Genomic DNA, 22,620 nt, shown 5'->3' on the forward strand with positions numbered 1-22,620 from the left:
TACACAGTTACAAAAATATTTTATTAATAAAAGTAAATTTCGTTCACAGATTCATTCGGGCGGAATATAAAAATGCGTTGATAGGAATGAGTAAAGTATGCGTTACAAAGTACCAATTTTACGTAAGTGTAACACTATAGGCACAGAGTCATCTTTTTTACACAAGTTGTACATAGTAGCGAATTAGACAATTACATAAAAAAGTATGAATTACCGTAAATTCCTTTCGTACACAACTCTGTTTTTTTAAACAAATGTACACTTTTAGCTTACGCGGATACTCATATTTATGTACAAATATGAACACTTTTACATAAATACTATTTAAAAAATGTCATAACAACGGTGGTCGTTATGTTAGTATGCGTGTACGTGTAACGTCCTCTCTTATTTGTTTGAAACATAAATAATAAAGTAAAATTTTAAGTATATGTATACATCTTTAAATAATATTAAACTGTACAGTAACGAAGAAAAAAAAAAAGAATAAATTGCAAAGAACTTGATAAAAAATTCTTGACTAGTAACTAAATTTTAAATATTATTTAGAATGGAACAAGTTAATGCAATACGTGAATTTTTGGGAGAAATATACTATGTACAACAGAAAATATATATGCACTTTTCTAAATGCATGGAAGCGAATAAAGAAGTAAATTGATAAAATAAGCACTATGCTTTTGGTCCAACTCTACACCGAACAAACAAAACATAATAGTTCAGTCGTTTTCAAAAATAGTTACTACTGTTATTGTCCATCTCAGCACTTATCCTTATTACATGCCTAAAGAGTTAAGCACACGTACATCAACAAAGGTAAAGCTAAATTGTCAACTTGATTTGTGTATGCTTCGATAAACGACAGAGCAACACTAAATAATATGCTTCTCAAAAGTAACCAACCACTATCTATGTAACCTATTTAAAAAAATTAATTTTAGTTTTTACACGGACGTAACATATGTACAATTGAAATATGACAAATAACCACACGGAGAAAGACAACACTGTTTTCGTTGGATATTTTCAAAATTACTAGAAACTGTTGTAAATAATTTTTTAATCTTATCATTCATAACCGGCTTAAATTTAATTGCGATAAAGTGTTGTTCTTATCTGTGTGATATAAAAAGAAAAAATATAATTGGTACATACCAATAAATGCTAAAATACATATTAATCCAACTTGGCTGAAAATGCAAGCGATTGTTCCTTCGATGGATTTGTTTGTACTTGTCCATTTATGAGAACCCCACCTGCTACCGACAAAACTAGCAGCAGTATCGCCTACTCCAACTGTTAAGACACCACTGAGCAAAGCTACCAATGGAACGTTATTAGTAGGCATCCAAAGTGGAAAAGAGAGACCGGAAAGTAAATATAAAGGTGTCAAAGAAATCAAATTATCTTTCTCATCTACGAATACAGAAAATCCTTGCTGTAATGCCCCTCCGAGAGGCGGTATTCTCAGATACCGTATTAGCTAAAAACAAACAGCAATGAACGTGGTGTTGTTTAAGAAACACTGTTATACAAGTACAATATGAACGTCTAAACTTGTACGATCGAATAAAAATTTTAATCAAAGATAATGTACCTCAAGAAATACAAACAATCCCATTACTATACCACTAGCAAGATAGAGCAGTATTTGTTCATAAATTAAACCAGGTATATACACTAATACAGCCAATAAGTGAAAGATTTTTCTAGTCGAAGTTGTTGCATGGAAATTTAATAATATCTGGTATACAACAACAATTACGCTTAGCAACAAGCATATAGCCCAGTAACCGATTAAAACAACCTGTAATATTTAAAGACATTAAACATAATGTTACGCATCGAATACTACGAGTAATCGTACAAACATACCTTACTTGCTTTATCGAAAATAAATAAAAGCAACCATACTAGAGGATTTTGATCCAATATGATGTACAGTAATGGCAAAAATACAATTAACAGGAGACTAATTATCATTATGTAAAAATTTCTAGTTAAACGAAAAATTGGAAAGTATCCAGATATTATGCAAATTGATATTACATATAACATTACAACCTAAAATTAGAAACTATTAAATGCCTAAGTATATACAATTTATTATTTCTGTAAAATTTGCTTTAAAATACCTGTAGTAAAACCGTAGCGATATCGTCGTTATGAATTGGTGGTAAATGATATCGTAATGGCAAGTTTGTTACTACAGACATTAGAAACAGGATACAACCGTGTATCACAGATGTTGCTTCTCCGATCGTGAAACAACCAGGAAATATAGACATCAATTGAAGGACACCCCATGTACCTAAACTTGCTACGCTTAAGCCCCATGTCACGCTCACTAATAATCCTGTTCTTATTTATTATCACCAAAATTTTATTAAAATAGTATATATAAATGATTCTTAATTAAATAACAATAAAAAGATTTTTACGTAAGTTACGTAATTGAACGAAATTATAAAAAATAAAATAAAATGTTTAGTCTCTTGTGAGCAAATCTTAAAACATTAATAAATAATTTGTAAATTGATATACCTTTATTTGCTATCAGAAGATATAACATGGACGTTATTAAAGCTGGTAAAAAATATATAACTTGAAAGTCTCTGACTGCGACTCTTTCTGTTGACAATCTTAAATATAAACATGCACAACTAATAAGAAGGCCAACGCCTGTAAGGGCTGCAATGAGGCAAATTTCGGAGTAACTGGAATCTTCTTTCAATATAGTTAAAATTGAACTTAAACCTACTAACGTTCCAAGCCATAATCCGCTATTGGCTTTAGTCCTGAAAATATTGTTTAAATTCAAAGATACAATTTGGTATAATTCATCTTGCATAATAATTAAAAAATATTGTGTAATTCGAAAGCTTGAAAATATTGTCTTCGAACCATATGTTCGTTATTATATTAAGTAATCGAATACCGTTAATTTTACAAACAACATATTCTTTGATATTTACTCGAAATAACTAAAAATTTTAGTAAATAATTTGTACAAGCAACGTTAGAAAATATAACACAAATATGGACAAACTACAAGTGTTTATTTAACATGTTGATTCTTTACATCAGAATGATATCTGTTTGATACATCACATATTTTTCACGAACGAGATAAATTCTTAAACGCAATCTTGAAAAAGGATCAAATAATTATAAATGACGTGTATCACGATTATTTAAAGAACAAACTTTATTTTTTAATTAAATACAAGTTCCTTTCTATTTTTTCATTAGAAAATGAAATTTTCTACCATAGAAAACACGTTTACGAGTATAAAATATAAATACATTAAATAAAAACATTTCGAATATATTTAGAGGTTAAGTCACGTCATTTTTTACGTTCATGCAATTAAAAATCCACGTACCGATGTTTTATGCCATTATTTTTCAAGCTCTGTAATATCCTTTCCTCAAAACACAAGTACTTCTCTATTAAAAACTCCATTGTTGGTACAATACGAAACACGTTTTTACACCATTAATAACACCTCCTCTCTTTTACCGTGAGAAATAGTGGGAAATGGGCGTTAGTCACTAAAAGGTCACTCTTTTTCCGTCGTATCTTCTGTTCTTGCGCACATGTTAATACGTAATACATAAACGAACGATGAAATCACTTGTATTAAGTACAATTTAGATAAAATCAGTAATGAATTCTTCCATTATTGATATTACATATTAGCTGTTTTGCACGTTGACATTAAAGAAATTTGAAACGATAAAGAAAAATGCTGTAATAACGTGAAAAATATAAAAATCAAAATGGTAATATAAATTAAAAATGATGAAAGTTGTACTTCTGTTATTTATTAAATAGCACAAAAACGAAACAATACAGTATTATTACATTCAACAATTGTTCTATATATTATACGCTTTTTCACAATTTATAACTCCCAATGTATTTTGTAATTAGACAAATAGAAATTATGTATTCAACATTATACAGAATTTACAAAAAAGAACGTTTATATTTTGATCATTCGCATATTAACGTAACCTTAAATAGAATAATTGATGATTACTATGTTGTACCTTAACATTACTCCGTACGGTTTAAGAAACGTTTTAAGATTTGTTGCGCTTGACAAATGCGATCATCCCGTTTGTTGACGAGTCGTGACTTGTAATTGCATTATCAGTCTCCAATTCCGGTTCAATTACTTTTGCCAATTGTTTTCCCAATTCAACGCTATTAGAGCCAAATTAAAATTAAAAATCCATACGTGAAAATTAAACGAGTTATCGATACACGAGTTGGTTAGTTATTAAATTAATACACGAAATCATTTCTACATCATGTTTGCCGTCGATGCTATTTTACTTGATCGTTCCAATTCCTTATCTAGTCGTTAGTGTTATTTGTACTACGAACATGCTAAATAACTTCCCTTCCCCGATTAACCAGCTAACTCAAGGGTTTACTAATAAAATTAATAAGATAATGTCCGTTAGCTGCATTCGTTTAATTGTCGATCACCGGTGACCGTTACGGCGTGAACGGAACGTTTAGCGTCGGTCACCGGTGACCGATACGGCGTGAACGGAACGTTTAACGTCGGTCACCGGTGACCGATACGGCGTGAACGGTATACGCCGAGTCGGAATAATAATTCTATTTCACACCGTGTCGGTTTATATATAAATTGAAATTATAATATCTTTTCCTTTGTTATTCGGTAGACCGATACAATGTCACCAATTTTCTATTATTTCTATATTTTGCTTGAACTGTACTAAGTGAAATAGACCATAATAGATGTTTAATCCTTAAATGGAAGATTTTTCACGCGTCTGGCGAAAAGTCTGTTATCTTCTTTCAACGCTATTAGGAAAAACTATCCAACAAATCACTCGTTTAAATGTAAATAGAAAACTTGAAAAAATCTACTTCTACCCATGCAAAATATTTTTTTAAATAAAATTTTTCTATTTTATACCTGCAATCGCAAGATACTTTTTTTTTATTTACTATAAACACTATAAACATTAACTATTCGTAAGGTAAAAAAAAATGTCATCGGAAGAAAGTAGCTTTCTGAGTGATTCGTCGTTTGAAATGTACTTGTCGTTAATAAAACGTCGTAAAATGTTATCCGACACTGAAAAAGAAAGTGATTACGGAGACAATAATTCCGATACACATAATGGGAACATTACCGATGAAGAATGGTTCGATCCGGTTGGCAATCAACCTCACTTCAAGCCTGTCTTAGGTACACCAGGTACCGATGCATCAAATATTAAAATTGCAATGTGTCGAGAAGCAAATGATTTTTATTCGTTACTGGTCACGGACGAAATATTTGAAATGATTGCGTATCAAACAAATCTATACGCAAGTCAAATATTATCGAGCAATAAATCAAATCGTTTGAACACCTGGTCTTCGACCAATAAATATGAAATTAAACGATTTTTTGGTTTGATTATGTGGATGGGTCTTATAAAGCTCCCAACTATAGAATTATATTGGTCGAAAGATGCATGTTTCGAACAGAGTTTTCCACGCACCGTAATGTCTCGAAATAGATTTGAAATGTTATTAAGAATGATTCATTTTACGGACAACAAACAAATCGATGAACCAGATAATCAGCTATGTAAAGTACAAGTATTAATCGATGCGTTAAATGCAAACTTTAAAGAATATTTTAATCCAGGTGATACCTTTTGTATAAACGAATCCGTAATTCCATACAGAGGTCGGATTATATTTAGACAACATATGAAAGATAAACAATATAGACACGGTATTAAATTATTCAAATTGTGCACTACCTCGGGATACACGTATAGTTTGCAGTTGCATGCTGGAAAAACCCGCAGAAGAGAAAACACAACTACTACAAGCATTATAATGTCTCTATGTAAAAATGTAATAGGTAAAGGACACATACTGTGTACGGATAATTGGTACATAAACATTGATTTAGCCAAGAAATTAATCGAAGTAGACACTTATTTAATCGGAACCCTCAAAACTACTTGTCACAGTATTCCTACGGAAATAAAATTGAAGACTCTAAAACCAGGCGAAATAATTGCAAGAGAAAATAAAAATGGAATTACCATTTTTAAATGGAAGGATAAAGAAGAATTGTACATACTTTCTTCAAAACATTCGACCGAAATGATTACCATAACAAAAAATGGCAGTTCGTATTTAAAACCAAAAGTTATCATAGATTACAACGAAGGAAAATCATACGTTGATTTGTCAGATCAAATGTCACCATATGTCAGTCCATTACGGAAAACGATTAAATGGTACAAGAGATTGGCATTTGAGATTTTACTCAACACATCGGTGGTAAACGCAATGATAATGTACAATAACATAAAAGAGACGCGTGTATCGGTTCTGGAATTTCGAAAGAAAATAATCATGTATTTGACCGCGTGTATGGACCAAAATATTTTACCTTCGCCTACAACGAATCTGGAAATAAAACTTCGTCACGAGATGCAAACTAAAGAAGGCACAGCGCGGCAAGCAAGACGACAATGCAGACGATGCTATGAAGAGAATGTGAAAAAATTTGGAAGAGAATTTGCGAAAAATCGAACAGTGAAAGTTGTGACATTTTGTAAAGATTGTGATGGTATGCCTCATTTTTGTTTGCCATGTTTCAACAATGTGCATCGAAATATGTGCAACTAGTAGTATATCTAATATAGATATAGTAATATTTATAATAAATATGATACATTATACTCAATTGTTATCTGTAGAATTCGAAGCTCTGCCACTGTACAAAAACTCATTTAGATATTGGCGGAACTGTTTGAGAATTTCTCTTATGAGCACTACTAATTGTAAGACTATAACTACTATACCTTCGGGAGAATGGTTAATGTGTTCATGGACAGAAACGGGCAACACTTTATTCGAATAATAATCGACGAATGAAAATAGTATATTCATTGAATATTTATTGAGTTATTATTATTATTTTGTTCGTTCAACGTAATATACATATTAAAATTCGTTACTCGGAATTTACAACTGGATAAGAAATTTGCCCATTTCTGTTAATGAAAGTGAATTATGTATAATGATCAAGAAGGAATGAATGGAAAGAGTAATGTCAGTGATTGATACCCGACTCGACGGCAAACGTATTAAAAATAATATTTCTACTTACCCCCATTGATCAAATGAATTGATATCCCAGATAATGCCTTGCACAAAAATCTTATGCTCGTACATTGCTTTAAAAATAAGATATGTATATATATGTATATATCTAAATTAAATAACAAATTTAAATCATAGTTTAATACATTATATACGTTAAATTTACCGATTAAAGCTCCAAGAGTAAAAGGTGTTACTTTTTTTACGAGAATGCTATTGGTAGGTCTGTTCCCTTCGAACATCTTATGTGGTAATAGCAAATTCACTTGTTCAGGACTCATTCCCGCTTTTTGCAATTCAGTTCGGGCTTCATTCTCATTTTTACCCTTCATCAATGCTTCAGTTTGTGCAAAGAAATTGGCAAGCAATATTTTGTGATGAAGAGTTCCTTGGACCTGAAATAGTATTTTTCGTGTTTTTGTCTTTTCTTATATTAAAAATAAAAATAAAAAAAAACAGTTAAGTACCTTATTGTGCGATTGTACTGGAATTATAAAATCTCCAGGTACAAGTCTAGTACCCTGGTGTAATAATTGATAAAATGCATGTTGTCCATTAGTACCAGGTTCTCCCCACACAATTGGGCCTTAAATTTTGGAATTTTTCAAGTACATTTTCAAATATTACAATAAAATCGTAAACATTTTTAATTAAATAATAAATAATATATTAACATTTACCTGTATTATAATTTACAGTTTTTCCTGCTCGAGTAACATATTTCCCATTACTTTCCATATCACCTTGTTGAAAATATGCTGCGAACCTGTGCAAATACTGATCATATGGCAATAATGCGTGCGTTTCAGCTTTATAAAAATTGTGATACCATACACCAAGCAGAGCTAATATAACCGGTGCCTGAAAAGTAATATTTCATTACATATATATAGTATTTCTTTAAAAAAATTATAATAATTAAACTGCGTTCACGTTTTTTTCTAACGGAGCACTGCAGAAATGTTGATCCATAAAGTGTGCTCCGCTCAACAGTTTTTCAAAATTTTCAAAGCCGATGGACAAGCTAATCGATAAACCAATGGCTGACCATAAAGAATAACGTCCTCCGACCCAGTCCCAAAATCCAAACATATTTTTCTCATCGATACCAAATTCTGTAACCTTCTGGTTATTGGTAGATAACGCAACAAAATGGCGTGCAACCGCAGCATCCTAAACAATATAGATTTTATAATAAAATACTTGATCTTTATTCGTATAGCATGTTTATAAACCACTATTTTTATTTCTCACTAACATTTTTCAAAGCATCCAAAAGCCATAATTTAGCGGAAGTAGCATTTGTAATCGTTTCCTGAGTAGTAAATGTTTTCGATGCTATTATAAAAAGAGTTGTTTCTGGATTCAATTTTTTTAGAGTTTCGGCTATGTGAGTTCCGTCGATGTTACTAACAAAATGAACTCTTGGCCCGACATGATATGCTTTCAATGCTTCTGTCACCATCAACGGACCCTATGCAAATAACTATATCGTTAACAAATTTGTTCACCTGTACAATTTGTATTACTTACCAAATCTGAACCACCTATTCCGATATTAACAACATCTTCAATTGCTTTGCCAGTGAAACCTTTCCATTTTTTTGAGAGGACCTATGTAACTCGCAGAACATTTATTTAATGAAAAATGATTACTTTTGTAATTTATTAGAAATATATTCATGAATTATACCAACTTCATCTGTAAATTCTTTCATGTGTTTCAAAACAGCATTCACGTCTGGCATTACATCTTTATTATCTACTAATATGGGTTTATTATCTCTATTACGCAAAGCAATATGCAGAACTGCTCTGTTCTCGGTAAAATTGATCTTTTCTCCTTTAAACATGGCATCTCTTGCATCTTCAATCTCTCGCTCACGTGCCTATAAATTAATATAATAGAAAATAATTATAGCTGATTGTTATTAAAATGATATAGTACTATAAACATATATATGCAAATAAACCTGCTTTTGATATTAAAATCTTTTAATTATAATATTTATATAATATGAAAATACATACCAGTTCTAATAATAATTTAAATGCTTCTTCTGTAAGGCGATTCTTGGAGTAATCAAGTAAAATTGAGCCATCATTGGGAGTTGGAATTTCTAGACTATGTTATATTTGAAATATTAGTAAAATCTTCTTATTTAATTAACTATTCGAATATAAATTAAGAAAAGGTAAATAATAATTTTATCATATTCAAATTATATTTTGCGATATTGTAAACAAAATCATATTGTAATTGTAATTGTTTAATCCTCTAGCATGCTATTGCCGTAAAGGATTAATTTATATTTGTTAAAAATAAAGAGAATTTAAAAGAAAACTTCACTATATACCAAGTTAGATAACTGAAAAATTCTAAAATAGAGATAATCTAAAAAAATATAGAAAAAAATTAATTGTTTCAATTCTATGGATAAACAATGTATATAATTATTATTGTAATAACGTAATTTTAGTTATCGGCGAAAGGTCATGTCAAGGTCATATGTCAAGGGCTGACGAAAAACTTACCTAAACTTTTCAAAGCGTTTAGGATCTTGTTGAAAAAGATCGTATATTTTGACTTTCGACCCATTAGCATCGAAATATTGTTGCAATTTACTCCATGACGATGCAGTTGTCAATTCTGGTTTCGGCTTCATTTTTAATTTAAGGAAACCGCGTCCAAATTTACAAGATGCTACTAGTGCTTATCGTGTGACGACTCACGTATACAATACGCACGAGAGTTACCAATCTACACTGCTACCAATATATATTATTTTCAAGCCGCTTCTCAATGAAATCATTGATCAATGACTGTCATGCGATACTTCCATTAAAATACTGACCGAAGAATATCACGAAAGTAACATTTGTTTACGTTTAATATGAAAATTTGTTTAAATTATTAAGAATGTTTTCTTTAGAAATTTATAACACGAATTAAAATATACTTGTATATTTTAAATTTTACTATACAGGAAGTGAGAAAAAATGAAATGGATTTTTCATTTTCATCGAACAAAAAAAATCGGTTTTTTTTTTAATAGTCACAATATGATCGGGGGGTCTTAAAACGTGTATTTCCGCTAAAAAAAAATTTCAAAATTTTTTTTTCATTATGGTACTTTTTTTATAACACAGATCGGAAAGTAAAAATGCTAGAGTAATCGAGAACTGGAATCGTATCCGTGTGCCGATTATCGCGAGGTCGTATTTCAGCTGTTTCTCTTTTGCAAGAGCAAGAAGGAAGGGCTCACACTTGCGTTCTTTATCGATTTCCCGAAGTTGTGCGAAGTGTATGTCTGCTATCCCCACCACTCCGTTAGACGCTAAGGAAGTTCATCGTTACTAATGTCGACGTCGATGTACTCAATTATGCCAGATCTGGCCACACTGGGCCACACTGTCTGCCACTTGAAGTCCCGCGAGACGGCACAGGGGCAAGGGGAGTTGGACCGCCCATTTATCTGTCTTGCTCACTTGCTCTCAGGCAGTCCACATGTGTGTGTAACTGCGGCGACGAATAGCGAGCTAGAGACCAATGTGTGCGTGGGAATACGTGTGCCCCTTCTACTTCTCCCGCATTCCTTCCGCGGGACTTGAAGTGAGCGGAGGACAGTACTAGCCACGCTGAACGAGAAATAGCAACATCGTGGAAATCTGATTTTGCACTTGATAAAAAGAGTACACACTATTTATAAGTTTTTGACTATCTAGTACAAAATCAAACTCTCATACTCATAATGTTGCTGTTTTTCATTCGACGTGGCTCGTACTAGTTACTAGAGTCAACTGTAACGAAAAGTTAGGTTAGGTGGATGCAGAGTTTGTTTGCGTGAACAAATATCGTCGTGACAATACATACTTCAAAAATTTGTGAAACACTTGTTAGTAGTTATTGTTATCCAAATGTTAAACAAAAAATTCAATCGTTCGTTGCATTATGATAGTAATTTTGCATTAGTTGATCAACCGACTCAATTTTTCTGGCATATTTCAATGGTTGTTTATTAGTTTGTACCGGAAATGTTTGGCACAAATTTTTTCAAATTTAATGGCATTCATTTATTTATGGTAATGGTCGCCATTTGTACCATGAAATTTGAACATTGGTGCTACATTTAGCATAAATCTGTTCGTACTTTTAGTGTGTATAATTACAGGTTTTGCTCACAAAATTAACCCTCTTGTAAATTATATTCAACTTCTTGCAAATCAAGCTTTTCTACAAATTTGGTTTCTTAACCATTGTAATAAAAATAAAATCTGATTTCAAATTATTATACCAAAGTAAAGATTTGTATATAATGACGTTTAAACAAGAAACAACATAAAATACTTATTTAAAAAGTCAAAGTCAATTTAATTTGCAAAAATGTGAATATGGTCTGCGAAACTTGTATCGACACGTTAACTGTCGTGATGGTCATTAGCGACCAGCACTCTAACTTAAGCGAAATTGTATACAATTAAATAATCCGAATACTTGTAAAATTATAAATAACTCTACTGTCGTTAAGAATGCTGTACATTTTCTGTACTTTTTAAATTTCTATATTATAGACCTAACCCAAACCTAAACAGTGGGGAGAATGAGTGGGATTAGGTGAAACTAAGTTCAACCATTTATACCTAGAGTCAGAGTTGGGAAAATTTTATTCACGAACGAATAAAATACGTTACCAGATTCTAATTTTCAAATAAATTTGTAAATGAAATGTAACCGAAAGTTTGCGGGTACATCTAAAATTTTTATTTGCTTTTAAGAATAAAATGTACTCAACTCTGTGCGGAACATATAGTATAAAATGTAAAAAAAAAACTACATATAAATTTACTAATTCTTGCGTTCGTGTGAAATTCAACTACTTTTTGTGCTTATGTTAAATTATTGGTTTGCTATAGGACACGCTTGCTCATGAAATACTCTGCAAATTCTGTTCTTATTTCTTCCCCGCGTTTCGATAATTTTCTGTCTACTCGTTCAAATCGTTGTAGCGAGTTTTCATTACAATGTTGTCGCCACGTTCCGTTTATTAGTTTACCGTTTATTTCACAATCAAATGTACCATTTGGATTATATACATTTTGCGAGGATGGATTTTTTCTTAAATAATTATGCAAATATATACACGCCATTACTATAATTTCTGCTTTCTTTGGTTCCAGTATCATAGGTTTTTGCAATACTCGAAAAACTGTCGTCATAATGCCAAATACATTTTCGACGATTCTTTGCGTTCTTAAAAGTTGACGGTTGTATACTCTTCTGGCAGAGTCCTTTTCATTCTTCTCAGAATACAATTTTAATACAAGATTAGGTACTAGCGGAAATGCATCATCCGCAACGAAAACGTATGGTACCAATTTCTCTCTTCCCGGCAGAATGCTCAAAGGTGGTAATTTGAAAGCATTTCCTTCAAGTTTTTTGAAAAAAGCACAATTTTTAAAAACGTTTGTGTCTGAAATTCGTCCGGCGCATACTACATCGGCATGCAAAAAGTTATAATCAGCATCCACGACTGCCACAAGCACAATGTTGAACGTAGACTTAATTGTATTCGGCACTTGTATTGGCACTTGTATTTGTACATGTCTGCTACTTATTGCTCCAACGCAATGCGGGAAATTCCATTTTTCTTCATAAGTTTGCGCTACTTTTAGCCATTCCTCTTCACTTTCGGGTGTCTGAAATATTTTATATGTCATCGCCAATTCTGACAAAACTAAAATATATTATAACAACTTCTTCCTTTGTACGTCACACCTGAACAGTGTTATGTGTTATCGTGAACGATTAAATAATAATAACGATAATTGTATTTACCTTAACATAATCTTTTAGTACATCGATTATGGCTGCACAGACCTCTGGAACAATATTTGATATCGACTGTTTTGATATTTTAAAAGTCAGAGCTAAACTCGAATAGGAATTACCAGTGGCCAGAAAGTTTAACGTTACGGCTAATCTTTCGCTGGCTGGAATAGCGCTCCTGTATCTTGTATCTTCCTTTTGTATCTTCGATGTCAACATTTCAAGCAATTCATCAAAAACTTCTCGCGGTACCCGGCAACACGCATTAAAATGTCTAGCGTCGCCCTTTCGTATATCATAAAGAAGATCAGTTGCCGCGGATATACTTCTATTTTGAAACAACGAAGCCATCCACCAGCGTCGAGCCTTTCTCTTTTTCTTTTTTAATACTGATTTCATACAAATAAACGCAGCGCACGCTAGAATTATATCTTCGTCGCTTGACATTTCTCACGCTGCACGATCATTTGCACTTTCGATTCAACTGTAACGAACGTCAACCAAAACTATAATTCGAATTCGTGTAGGCAAATGCAACCAAATTCAATAAAATCAACGATTATTTTTTATACGCGTGGTCTCATTGGCAGCATTGGTGCTCTTTTTTCTTCAATTTTTGAACTACTATGCACTTGTTTTGGACGCTTGTTATTATTGTCCAATTTGCAAGTGAGACTGCTTCGAACAGCATTATTTTTAAATATTTCTGATATATATTTTTAATGTGGTTTGGGTAGGTATGTAATGTATAACATTTTTTATAATTTTTCCGTGTCATACAATTTGTTAACAAAGTTGTCGATACATCATGTAAAACTAGCTTAAGAATTTGTTATTGTACAGGCATATATACGTATATATATTAATATTATGTCTTATGAAAATTACATGTTACAAAATGTTACAAAATAATCTAGATTATCGTGTGCATACATAAGATTCGCAGGTGTGAATGTCCCATATGTCTCCTGTCACATATGAATCAGCTGTTATCACCTGTTGTGTCGCAATGTACATATGTATGTATATTGATACATATGCGGCAAACTTCGATGAGATTACTTTCTATGCTACTTAGCATAGTCGGATTTCAGTTGTTAAGAGCGAGAAGGCGAATGTGAGCCTTTCTCTCTCGACTCCCACGAGGCGTTCCGAAGTTACTTCGGGCAGCTTCGGAGAATCGAGAAAGAGGGCATGCGCAGTTTGCCTTTGTCGACTTTCCGAAACTCCACGAGCTCACTGAGTTTCGCACCGTGGATGCTTTCTGGCACCTCTGGTTTTAGCCGGTATTCGGTAAGAGTAAAAGAAAATACTTCAGCTGTTTAAGATCAAGAAGGAAAGGCTCACACTCGCATTCTTTCTCAATTTCCCGAAGTTACGCGAAGTGCTGAGCTCCCACCCTAGGATATAGTGACTTTCCCCCCACCACTCCGTTAAACGCTAAGGAAGTTCGTCGTTACCAGTGTCGTCGTCGATACACTCAATTATGCCAGATCTGGGCACACTGATCTCTGCTAATATTTATGAATTGACGTAATGTAATGTTACTATAACAATTTCCTTATAAATTTATTAATAAGTAATTTTAACTTAATCATCTGGTAGAATTCTTTTGTTGTATGAATCAATTTAAATTACGAATAAAGAAACGAAACGTGGAAAAAGGAACGCCTTTCGTTTATTCGGAAACGTAAACCAGTAAAATTTTTGACAGTTCGTAGTTGGAATCGTGCTTTTCGATTCAAAGAAAAATTGTGTAAGAACGGGTATGGAAAACATCTCTAAGAAGGTAAATTTCTAATTATTCTACGAGGTATAAGAACGTAGCATTAATGTTGCAGTATTATTTTTCAGGAAGATCAAAGTAATCAGGATGATTCAGACTCTGAAGTAGATGAGGTAGAGCCCAGGCTTAAATTTGTTAGAATGCGAAACGATTTGGAACGTATATTGCAAAACGATGCAGCTAGTTGTATCGCTGTGCATCCCAAGGTGTGAAATATAATTTCGTAATATTTTTATATATACTTTAACAAAGCTGATTTAATGATTTTATATCGTGAAAGTTATGTCTCTGTTTCATAATGTACGTTTATATAGACTTATGCCTAAGTTATAGCATCGATATATGTATTTCATAACATTAATTCTGTCCGTTTACGAGAAAGCTGTTAGTTTTGACACATTTACTTTGGCAATTTCTTTTGTCAAACGTTTCCTTTAGTCCTCCATAACTTGAAAAGTAAGACAGTTACTCTAACGTGTAATAGCACTTCTCAAATATTATTTATTATAATATTATTCCAGCAAAAGCTTATGTATATTATATTAATTATAAATAAGAAGCTTCGTAGTCTATCAGAATAATTTAATTTTTGTTTAGTTCCTGTGCCTTGGTTCGCATTGGGGTATGATACATCTCTTAGACCACCAAGGCAACAATATCCAGTCTAAGAGTCTACAAGCGCATACAGTTGCTGTCAATCAGATTTCTATAGATTATAATGGAGATTTCATTGCATCATGTAGCGACGATGGAAAGGTTTTTATATATGGTCTTTATAGCACAGAGAATAATCACGATATGAGAATGGGCAGATTAGTTAAAAGTATCGCCATAGATCCAAATTATTATAAAAGTGCTAGTAAAAAAGGGTTTATTACAGGTACCTATTTAAATTTATACATGTTAATTTCTAGCCCCATGAGAGAATTAATATTATTATTTTTAGGAGATGATAAATTGGTTTTGTACGAAAAGACTTTTTTATCCAGAATGAAACTAACTGTATTATGCGAAGCAGAAGGTGGGGTTAGATCAATTGCATGGATTGAACATTTTGTGGCTTGGGCGTCCGATACTGGCGTTAGAGTTTACGATTTAAATGCAAAGTGTTCGTTAGGTCTTATGAAATGGACTAGGTCTGGAGAGTACGTAAAAGAACAGAAATTCATTAAAAGAAACATTAAAAATAGAATAATTCTCATGATAGTTTTGTTTCTTTACAGAGCATTGCCTGAACAGTATAGGTGTAATCTTCGATGGTCTGACGATAGAACATTATTAATCGGTTGGGTCGATGTAGTAAGAATATGCCAAATTAGGAAAAAATCGATACAAGAAATGGCCAGTAGAGATCAACCAGCATATGTAGTGGATATAGGTAGAATTATTATTTAGTAATAAAAATGTCACTTAACACATTGGCGTTGGGTGCGCTCAAGTGTCATACACTTACAAAAATTTTTATAACTTTTCAATCGATTGATATTTTTCAAACCAATTTTGAGGAAAATGATAGATTACATTTTTTCATAATAATTTACACGTTTCTAGCATGCATCGTATCAGTGGTTCTTTAAAGTTAAAAATTTAGCATTTGATTCACCATATCATATTATTAACGTTAACGTTGCTATTTCTTTTTGTTTGTGTTGTGATGTTTCTTCTTTTAAATTACGGTATACCCTATACACACATGTCTTCCAGCGCCAATGTGTCGATATGTTAAAAAAGTATGAAAATGTAATAAGTAATAGTTTTTCATTTCAGTTTTAACATTTCAAGTGGATTTTTACATTTCTGGTATTGCACCTTTAGAAAATCAGCTAGTATTATTAGGCTGTTTGAAAGAACTAGATGAAAATGGAAAAAGTCAACGGCCAAGATTACACGTTGTTGAACCAAAATGTCAGGACCATTCCATTGTATGCGCAAACTTTCTCACACTCCGTGGTTATAAAGAATATAGCTGTAACGATTATCATTTAGACTGTTTAAAAGAAGAAAACAGGTATATTTTTTTTATTCCGTTGTTTCATATTTCTGTACGCATTAAAATCCTTATATGTATTTAGGTTTTTTATTGTGAGTCCAAAGGACATTGTTGTAGCTAATTTATATGATACAGATGATAGAATTGAATGGCTATTAGGTCATGGAAAATTTGAACAAGCATTAGAAGCAGTGATAATAAATAACGGCAAAGATTGTAAAAGGCACAATTTAGTTAACGTTGGCCGTGTTTATTTAGATCACTTGCTGGCCTGCGGAAAATACGACGAAGCAGGAAAACTTTGTTTGAAAGTCTTAGGAAAGGATAAAAAATTGTGGGAGGAAGAAGTTAATATCATACATTGAGTTACGCTATGCTGTTTTATTTTTTATATTATTAGTATTATATTTGTTTGTAGGTGTACAAGTTTGCTAGAGTTCATCAGCTACGATCCATTTCTTCTTATCTTCCGAAAGGCGATGTAAAATTAGATCCATTGATCTATGAAATGGTTTTGTGTGAGTATTTGAAAATGGATCTAGATGGATTTCTTGATCTAGTTAAAAAGTGGCCCCCAACGTTGTACAAAGTTGTAGCTGTTATAAACGGTGTTTTAGAACACATTAGAGTTCATAGCGAACGAAAACACGTACTTTTCGAAGCTTTAGCCATTTTATACACACACGACGGCAAATATGATAAAACGTTAGCAATGTATTTAAAGTTAAAGCACAACGATGTGTTTCAATTTATTAAAAAGTACAAATTGTACAATACTATCTACGACATGATAGAAGGTTTAATGGATTTAAATACAGACCAAGCTATACAGTTTTTTTTAGAAGAGAAGGTGCCATCTGATATTGTTGTACAAAAATTACAGCATAATCGCCGATACTTATACTTGGTAAGATCGATTATAGAAATACATGCGAAAGTAAATATTGTTGTTTATGTTTACTAATGGATGCTTATGTTTTTAAAATTGTTCGCGTCAGTACTTAGATGCATTAGATAAAAAGGGTTTAACAGATTCTAAGGGCAAGTACCATGGACTGCTGGTCCAGCTGTATGCCGAGTACTCTCGAAACAAATTGTTACCACTTTTACGCCGCTCTGATAATTACCCGATACAGCAGGCACTAGATATTTGCAGCCAGCAAAAATTCTACGAAGAAATGGTGTATTTACTTGATAGAATGGGAAATACTTCGGAAGCTTTGGCGCTCATGACAACGCAATTGGATGATATGGAAAAAGCGATCACGTTTTGTCAAGAACACGATGATGAGGAATTGTGGAACGACTTAATTAATTATTCTCTCGACAAACCTAGTAAGTAACACGTTTGAAGCGATGATAGGCAAAATTTTTATTTAAGGAGGGCCTTTTTAGTCTAGACGTCAATTATTTGTGTCCTGAAATACATTTAAAAAGTGTGAGCATATTTTGTTATATTAACAATTAAAAATACTTTTTTATTCGTAGTGAAATAATTTATTGATAATTCTATTTTGACATACAACGGCAGCGAATATGTATGTTTTGCAGTGGTGAATTTGCCAACTGAATTAAATATACGGTGACTTATGTATTTATTCACTACAACGCGTAAAATTTTCGCTGTAAAAATAATGAATGCGATAATGAATATTTTTATCTGTCATTTGTCAAATGAAGATAACTTTGTTTATTTTTATTTTTCACTTAGACTTATCTTTATTTTTGGAATAAATTACTTCAACTAGTCAAATACCTGTATAAGTTGGTTAAATGAACCTATTTCGTTCCAGAGGCCATTACATTCCTTCTTCAGAAAATAGGCAGATCGATCTTAGATCCTAGACTTATGATACAGAGTATAAAACCGTCTTTCGAGATTCCTAACTTAAAACAAGCTTTGGTTAAAATGATGTGCGATTACAATCTTCAAGTGTCCGTACAAGAAGGTTGTAACAAATCTTTATCCAATGATTATTTTAATCTGCAGGAGAGGCTAGTTAGATGTCATCAAAAAGGAATATTTATAGACGGTTAGTGCTGATAACGAAGTACTTATAATAATTATACTTAGATCAATAATCGTGATATTATTCTTTATCAGATGACCAATTGTGTGGATGGTGTCACGAGAGAATAATTGTAAGAGGTACCTATTGAAGTAGTATAAACCTATTTAGGATCAACATTCGCTTCATTTTTATGACATTTTTACAATGATTGTTTGTTATAGAACCAAGGAACTTAATTGTTTTTTATTGCAAACATTCGTTTCACGAAGATTGTCTACAGAACTTTAAAGTAGTGGTACGTACCTAATTTTTATATAACTTAAAAAACCTCTGTTCATCAAAAGTTGTTACAAAAGTATTCATAAATTTTAATTTAATTTTCTTTTTCAGGAAAACTGTGTCATATGTCATTCACAAAAGGATACATCACCTGGTAGAAAATGATATAAGTAAAATTTATACGAGTATTTAAAGACCTTTATTAAACTTTTATACGTAATCTTTATATATATTCCATTTACATAATTTTTATATTGTATAAATGGTAAAACATTTTGTACGTGTACTGAAAACTTTGAAGCATGCAGGACACTTTGATGAAAGCTAGAATTAAATAGTTGTGTGATTTTTTATAAATACAACATAAAATTGTAGCGGTGAGAGAGATAAGATTTAATGGATGTTTATAGAAAGCTCTTGTAAGAGCATGACATTGATTGCAAGTTCCTTTCGACTGTAAAAGATCATGAGACATAATATGTTTCTTTTCCATATCGCTTGTAGACGTATATGAAGCGAATGCATCATGTTTTCATTCTTTATCGAGTGACGTGTCATTACAATTTTTCGAATCACCAGACTCTGTAGAATCGTAGGAATTCTGAAACGAATGTTCCATTAGTTTTCTAAATTCACTTTGAACTTTAAAATACTTACAGTTATGTCGAAACATTCCTGCGCAGAAGACTTTGATAAAGTTTCATTTAACATGTTACTGTTTATGCGAAAGCCACAAATATCGCATGTAACATCAGATGTTTCCTTTATAAGCTCTGATTTTATATCAACATCATAATTCCTTTCCAGTATATTGGTCTCCCAAGTTATCGGATCTGCGGCAAAGGCTTTAAAATGTTGTATCGTAAAGTCTATTACATTTTCAGGCTTAACTGCAAAGACAAGTGTTTAAATTCATAATATGGCCTGTTTAAAATGAATTTGTACAATAGTTAGACAGTTGAAATTACCAACTAATAGCATTTGAGTATAATCTGCCATCAATTGTTTTATTTCTGGATGGTCGGTTAGATATTCTACTTGTTCAGCCATTTTAGAGAACTGTTAACGGAATAGAACGTACATTTTTTATATTTCTATATATGACTGGACACTGAAAAATACTTTAATACTATTTTTTTTTTTACTTTCATATCCAAATATTTAGAAACCATTTCAATGTCTTCTAACCAGCAATCTTTCAATGGTGTTTCTACCCGTATGATTTTAGTTGTGGCAGCTGGGTCGACTAATGGATTAATTTTTAAGATATAAGGCACATCCATCCAATTATGTCGAAGTATTCTACCTTGGGTAGTTAAATAAGTTCTTATAACACGAACAGTTCCATCTTTGTTGTGTATTTTCCGCTCTATTGTATAAACGCTTAAGAAATGATCATCTATTTCCATGCGTTCAGCTCTAGTACATACCTGTAAAAGAAAATCGTTTTTTACTTGAATTCATTAGAAAGTAGGAAATATTTAATATTTTCTTACATAACTAGAGGCAGCAAGATCTCCATCTATAGTAATACTCTCAAACGATAACGTTCCATCATAATTTATAAGCGCTAAATACCGCATCAACAATATATTTACTCCTTCGCTTATTAGCCGGTCGTTACAATGAAAAGATATGTTCTTGGTTTCTGTAGACTTATCGCATGGACAGGTGCGCGTCAGTTTTACATGAAAGAAATTGTCTTCCATACCTATGTAAATCGTTTTTTCATGTAGTTCAGCGTTTTCGTACATGAATCTAAAATGTTTTGTTGCATTAATGCCATTCAAATATATTTTGAAAACGAAAGCTTATTCGACATCGACTGACTCTGTTCTTTTTTCTTCCAGACAGTGGAATTTCGACGTTGCTGAGCTGATAACTTTCGATCCGCCAAAGTGACCGTTAACGGACATTGAAGATTGTATGTGCACTAAAAATTCACAGGCTTGTGGCCCAATGGATTCTACCAGAATGCAATAACCGCCTATCGGCTTTATGTCCTTCATAGACTCATCTTTTGAACAAATTATTAAGGTCTCTCGGAAGCATAAAGCATTTCGTTTCACATGATCTGAAGTACAAAAGAAAGGGAGTACTTTAAGCATGCAACGTGATATTATTATTATTCTTTTCAAAAATTCTACTATTTCTACTATAATATAATAGAAACTAGTGGAAACAACTTTTCTGAGCGTAGATACGCTACATTCCATAAATGCCCGATTTCACCAGCGACGAATAAACTAATTAATGTGTATATTATATATTTTTCTATGTCAGATTTTATTACGCATCGTTTTTGTAGACATTCGTCTAGTTTATTTATCAAATGCTTTATTCGTTGTTGGGGAAATTTAGATAGAACAAATGACTTAAACGGACTGTTGTAACGAGACTAATATCCTTTTTTTATTCGATAATTCAAATGTTTTATTACCGACACGTACTTACTAGTACTTTAAACAGATTGATCACGATCCTCTAGTTTTGCTGTAAATTTTAATGTATAAATCGAGGTTATCGAGTAGAATTATTCTGCAACGAAGTAAATGAAACTGCGGATGTTGTGTGCAATGAATTTTTGTCGATAAAATATTTTTTGTATAGATATACATATACGTCAAAATGTACAGCGCGTACTCCCTAAAATTAATACAATATTAGATATTCTATGTTTTTGCACACCAAGGTGCCATTATTGTATAAAAATAATTATAGTGTATCCTGTAATAGTCAACATATTTTATTTAAGTATGTGTAAATATGATTTTTAAGTTGCAGCATAGGACAACAATAATATATAAAATGTAATCGTTATATAGATTTTTCACGGCGCTTTTAAAAATTGTACGTTCGTTTTTAAGGCTTCTTTACGGTCAGTTTTATAATTGTAGCTCGTTGCGTCTAGACGAACGGAAGTTATTTCCTCCTTTGTATTTAGAAGTTTGGTTTTATTTATAGAAAAGTATGCAGCGAATAAATTTACCGATCAGAAATTCAGGAATCCATTTTTGAATATCGAACTGCTTACAGTAATTTTCTTTCGAATCATTCGACATTTTCAGCTAGTTTTCTAGACGAAATATTTACTGAACAAAAAAATAACAAACACAAGTTAGTAACCGTAGTTTGTATTGAATATAGCTTCTTTACAAGACTGAAATAAAATTCTCAGATATGTGTGAAATATCGTGTATCTCGTGTTGGTTAATATAAAGTTAAGAAAAAAAATGTATACCAAAAGGTTGTCGAAGAGGCGATTGAACGTTCATGCCTGCGAATTATCGAAGACGTCCGAGAGTAATTTACCAAAATTACCGCCGAATGCAAAGTTTTATATTCGTTGGAAACGAGATTTCCAAAAGCTCATTCTAGTTTCTGTGAATCATCCGCTGACACGTAACTTTTTACGTAGTTATGCTGCTGTTGCTTTTGAAAAAAGGAGGCATGGGCGTTCTTCGTTTTGGTGGGTAATACATCCCTGCAGCGATTTGAGGTAATTCTTGTTTTCTCTAAGATCGTACACGTTTACAGACATTGCAAAACAAGATATGCGGATGA

The 22,620-nt window shown here is 32.2% G+C and overlaps 6 protein-coding genes across 12 annotated transcripts; 1 reads left to right on the forward strand and 5 right to left on the reverse strand.

The window, feature by feature from the left end:
* LOC122404872 (dolichol kinase) lies at positions 1–3,686 on the reverse strand. Its single transcript, XM_043409196.1, has 7 exons — positions 3,387–3,686; positions 2,545–2,798; positions 2,136–2,356; positions 1,876–2,064; positions 1,598–1,807; positions 1,156–1,483; positions 1–918 (listed from the first exon to the last, which is right to left on the reverse strand). The coding sequence occupies exons 1-7, from the start codon at positions 3,464–3,466 to the stop codon at positions 785–787; spliced, it is 1,416 nt and encodes a 471-aa protein (XP_043265131.1). The 5' UTR covers positions 3,467–3,686; the 3' UTR covers positions 1–784.
* On the forward strand, positions 419–21,044 carry LOC122404870 (vacuolar protein sorting-associated protein 41 homolog). Of its 6 annotated transcripts, XM_043409193.1 has the most exons (15): positions 14,508–14,778; positions 14,844–14,981; positions 15,373–15,655; positions 15,722–15,796; positions 15,893–15,920; positions 15,999–16,153; positions 16,543–16,783; positions 16,848–17,112; positions 17,184–17,672; positions 17,764–18,100; positions 18,559–18,798; positions 18,870–18,914; positions 18,999–19,072; positions 19,168–19,226; positions 20,907–21,044. In XM_043409193.1, the coding sequence occupies exons 1-14, from the start codon at positions 14,758–14,760 to the stop codon at positions 19,219–19,221; spliced, it is 2,445 nt and encodes an 814-aa protein (XP_043265128.1). In that variant the 5' UTR covers positions 14,508–14,757; the 3' UTR covers positions 19,222–19,226; positions 20,907–21,044. The 6 variants fall into 6 exon arrangements, 5 of the variants coding, with proteins under 5 accessions (XP_043265129.1, XP_043265128.1, XP_043265125.1 ...); XM_043409194.1 differs by lacking the exons at positions 14,508–14,778; positions 14,844–14,981 and adding exons at positions 419–432; positions 3,985–3,987 and having other exon boundaries at positions 15,303–15,655; positions 15,722–15,920; XR_006259725.1 differs by having other exon boundaries at positions 15,722–15,920; positions 18,870–18,907; positions 20,907–20,918.
* On the reverse strand, positions 3,865–9,919 carry LOC122404871 (glucose-6-phosphate isomerase). The gene is made up of 11 exons (XM_043409195.1): positions 9,698–9,919; positions 9,194–9,287; positions 8,860–9,051; positions 8,696–8,776; positions 8,421–8,636; positions 8,096–8,335; positions 7,843–8,023; positions 7,630–7,748; positions 7,329–7,557; positions 7,170–7,236; positions 3,865–4,213 (listed from the first exon to the last, which is right to left on the reverse strand). The coding sequence occupies exons 1-11, from the start codon at positions 9,826–9,828 to the stop codon at positions 4,090–4,092; spliced, it is 1,674 nt and encodes a 557-aa protein (XP_043265130.1). The 5' UTR covers positions 9,829–9,919; the 3' UTR covers positions 3,865–4,089.
* Positions 11,511–13,436, reverse strand: LOC122404736. Its single transcript, XM_043408959.1, has 2 exons — positions 12,999–13,436; positions 11,511–12,859 (listed from the first exon to the last, which is right to left on the reverse strand). The coding sequence occupies exons 1-2, from the start codon at positions 13,434–13,436 to the stop codon at positions 12,071–12,073; spliced, it is 1,227 nt and encodes a 408-aa protein (XP_043264894.1). The 3' UTR covers positions 11,511–12,070.
* On the reverse strand, positions 19,245–20,913 carry LOC122404876 (ciliogenesis-associated TTC17-interacting protein-like). The gene is made up of 4 exons (XM_043409203.1): positions 20,202–20,913; positions 20,025–20,115; positions 19,714–19,946; positions 19,245–19,657 (listed from the first exon to the last, which is right to left on the reverse strand). Exons 1-4 carry the CDS (start codon positions 20,463–20,465, stop codon positions 19,589–19,591), a joined length of 657 nt encoding a protein of 218 aa, XP_043265138.1. The 5' UTR covers positions 20,466–20,913; the 3' UTR covers positions 19,245–19,588.
* Positions 20,480–22,604, reverse strand: LOC122404875. Of its 2 annotated transcripts, XM_043409202.1 has the most exons (3): positions 22,298–22,604; positions 20,887–21,130; positions 20,480–20,814 (listed from the first exon to the last, which is right to left on the reverse strand). In XM_043409202.1, exons 1-3 carry the CDS (start codon positions 22,329–22,331, stop codon positions 20,538–20,540), a joined length of 555 nt encoding a protein of 184 aa, XP_043265137.1. In that variant the 5' UTR covers positions 22,332–22,604; the 3' UTR covers positions 20,480–20,537. The 2 variants fall into 2 exon arrangements, with proteins under 2 accessions (XP_043265137.1, XP_043265136.1); XM_043409201.1 differs by lacking the exon at positions 22,298–22,604 and having other exon boundaries at positions 20,887–21,272.
* Positions 22,605–22,620: the final 16 nt, after the last annotated feature.

This window comes from Colletes gigas, unplaced genomic scaffold, assembly GCF_013123115.1.
Source record: "Colletes gigas isolate AHSC1104 unplaced genomic scaffold, ASM1312311v1 Colletes_gigas_Sc00003, whole genome shotgun sequence".
Lineage (NCBI taxonomy): Eukaryota > Metazoa > Arthropoda > Insecta > Hymenoptera > Colletidae > Colletes > Colletes gigas.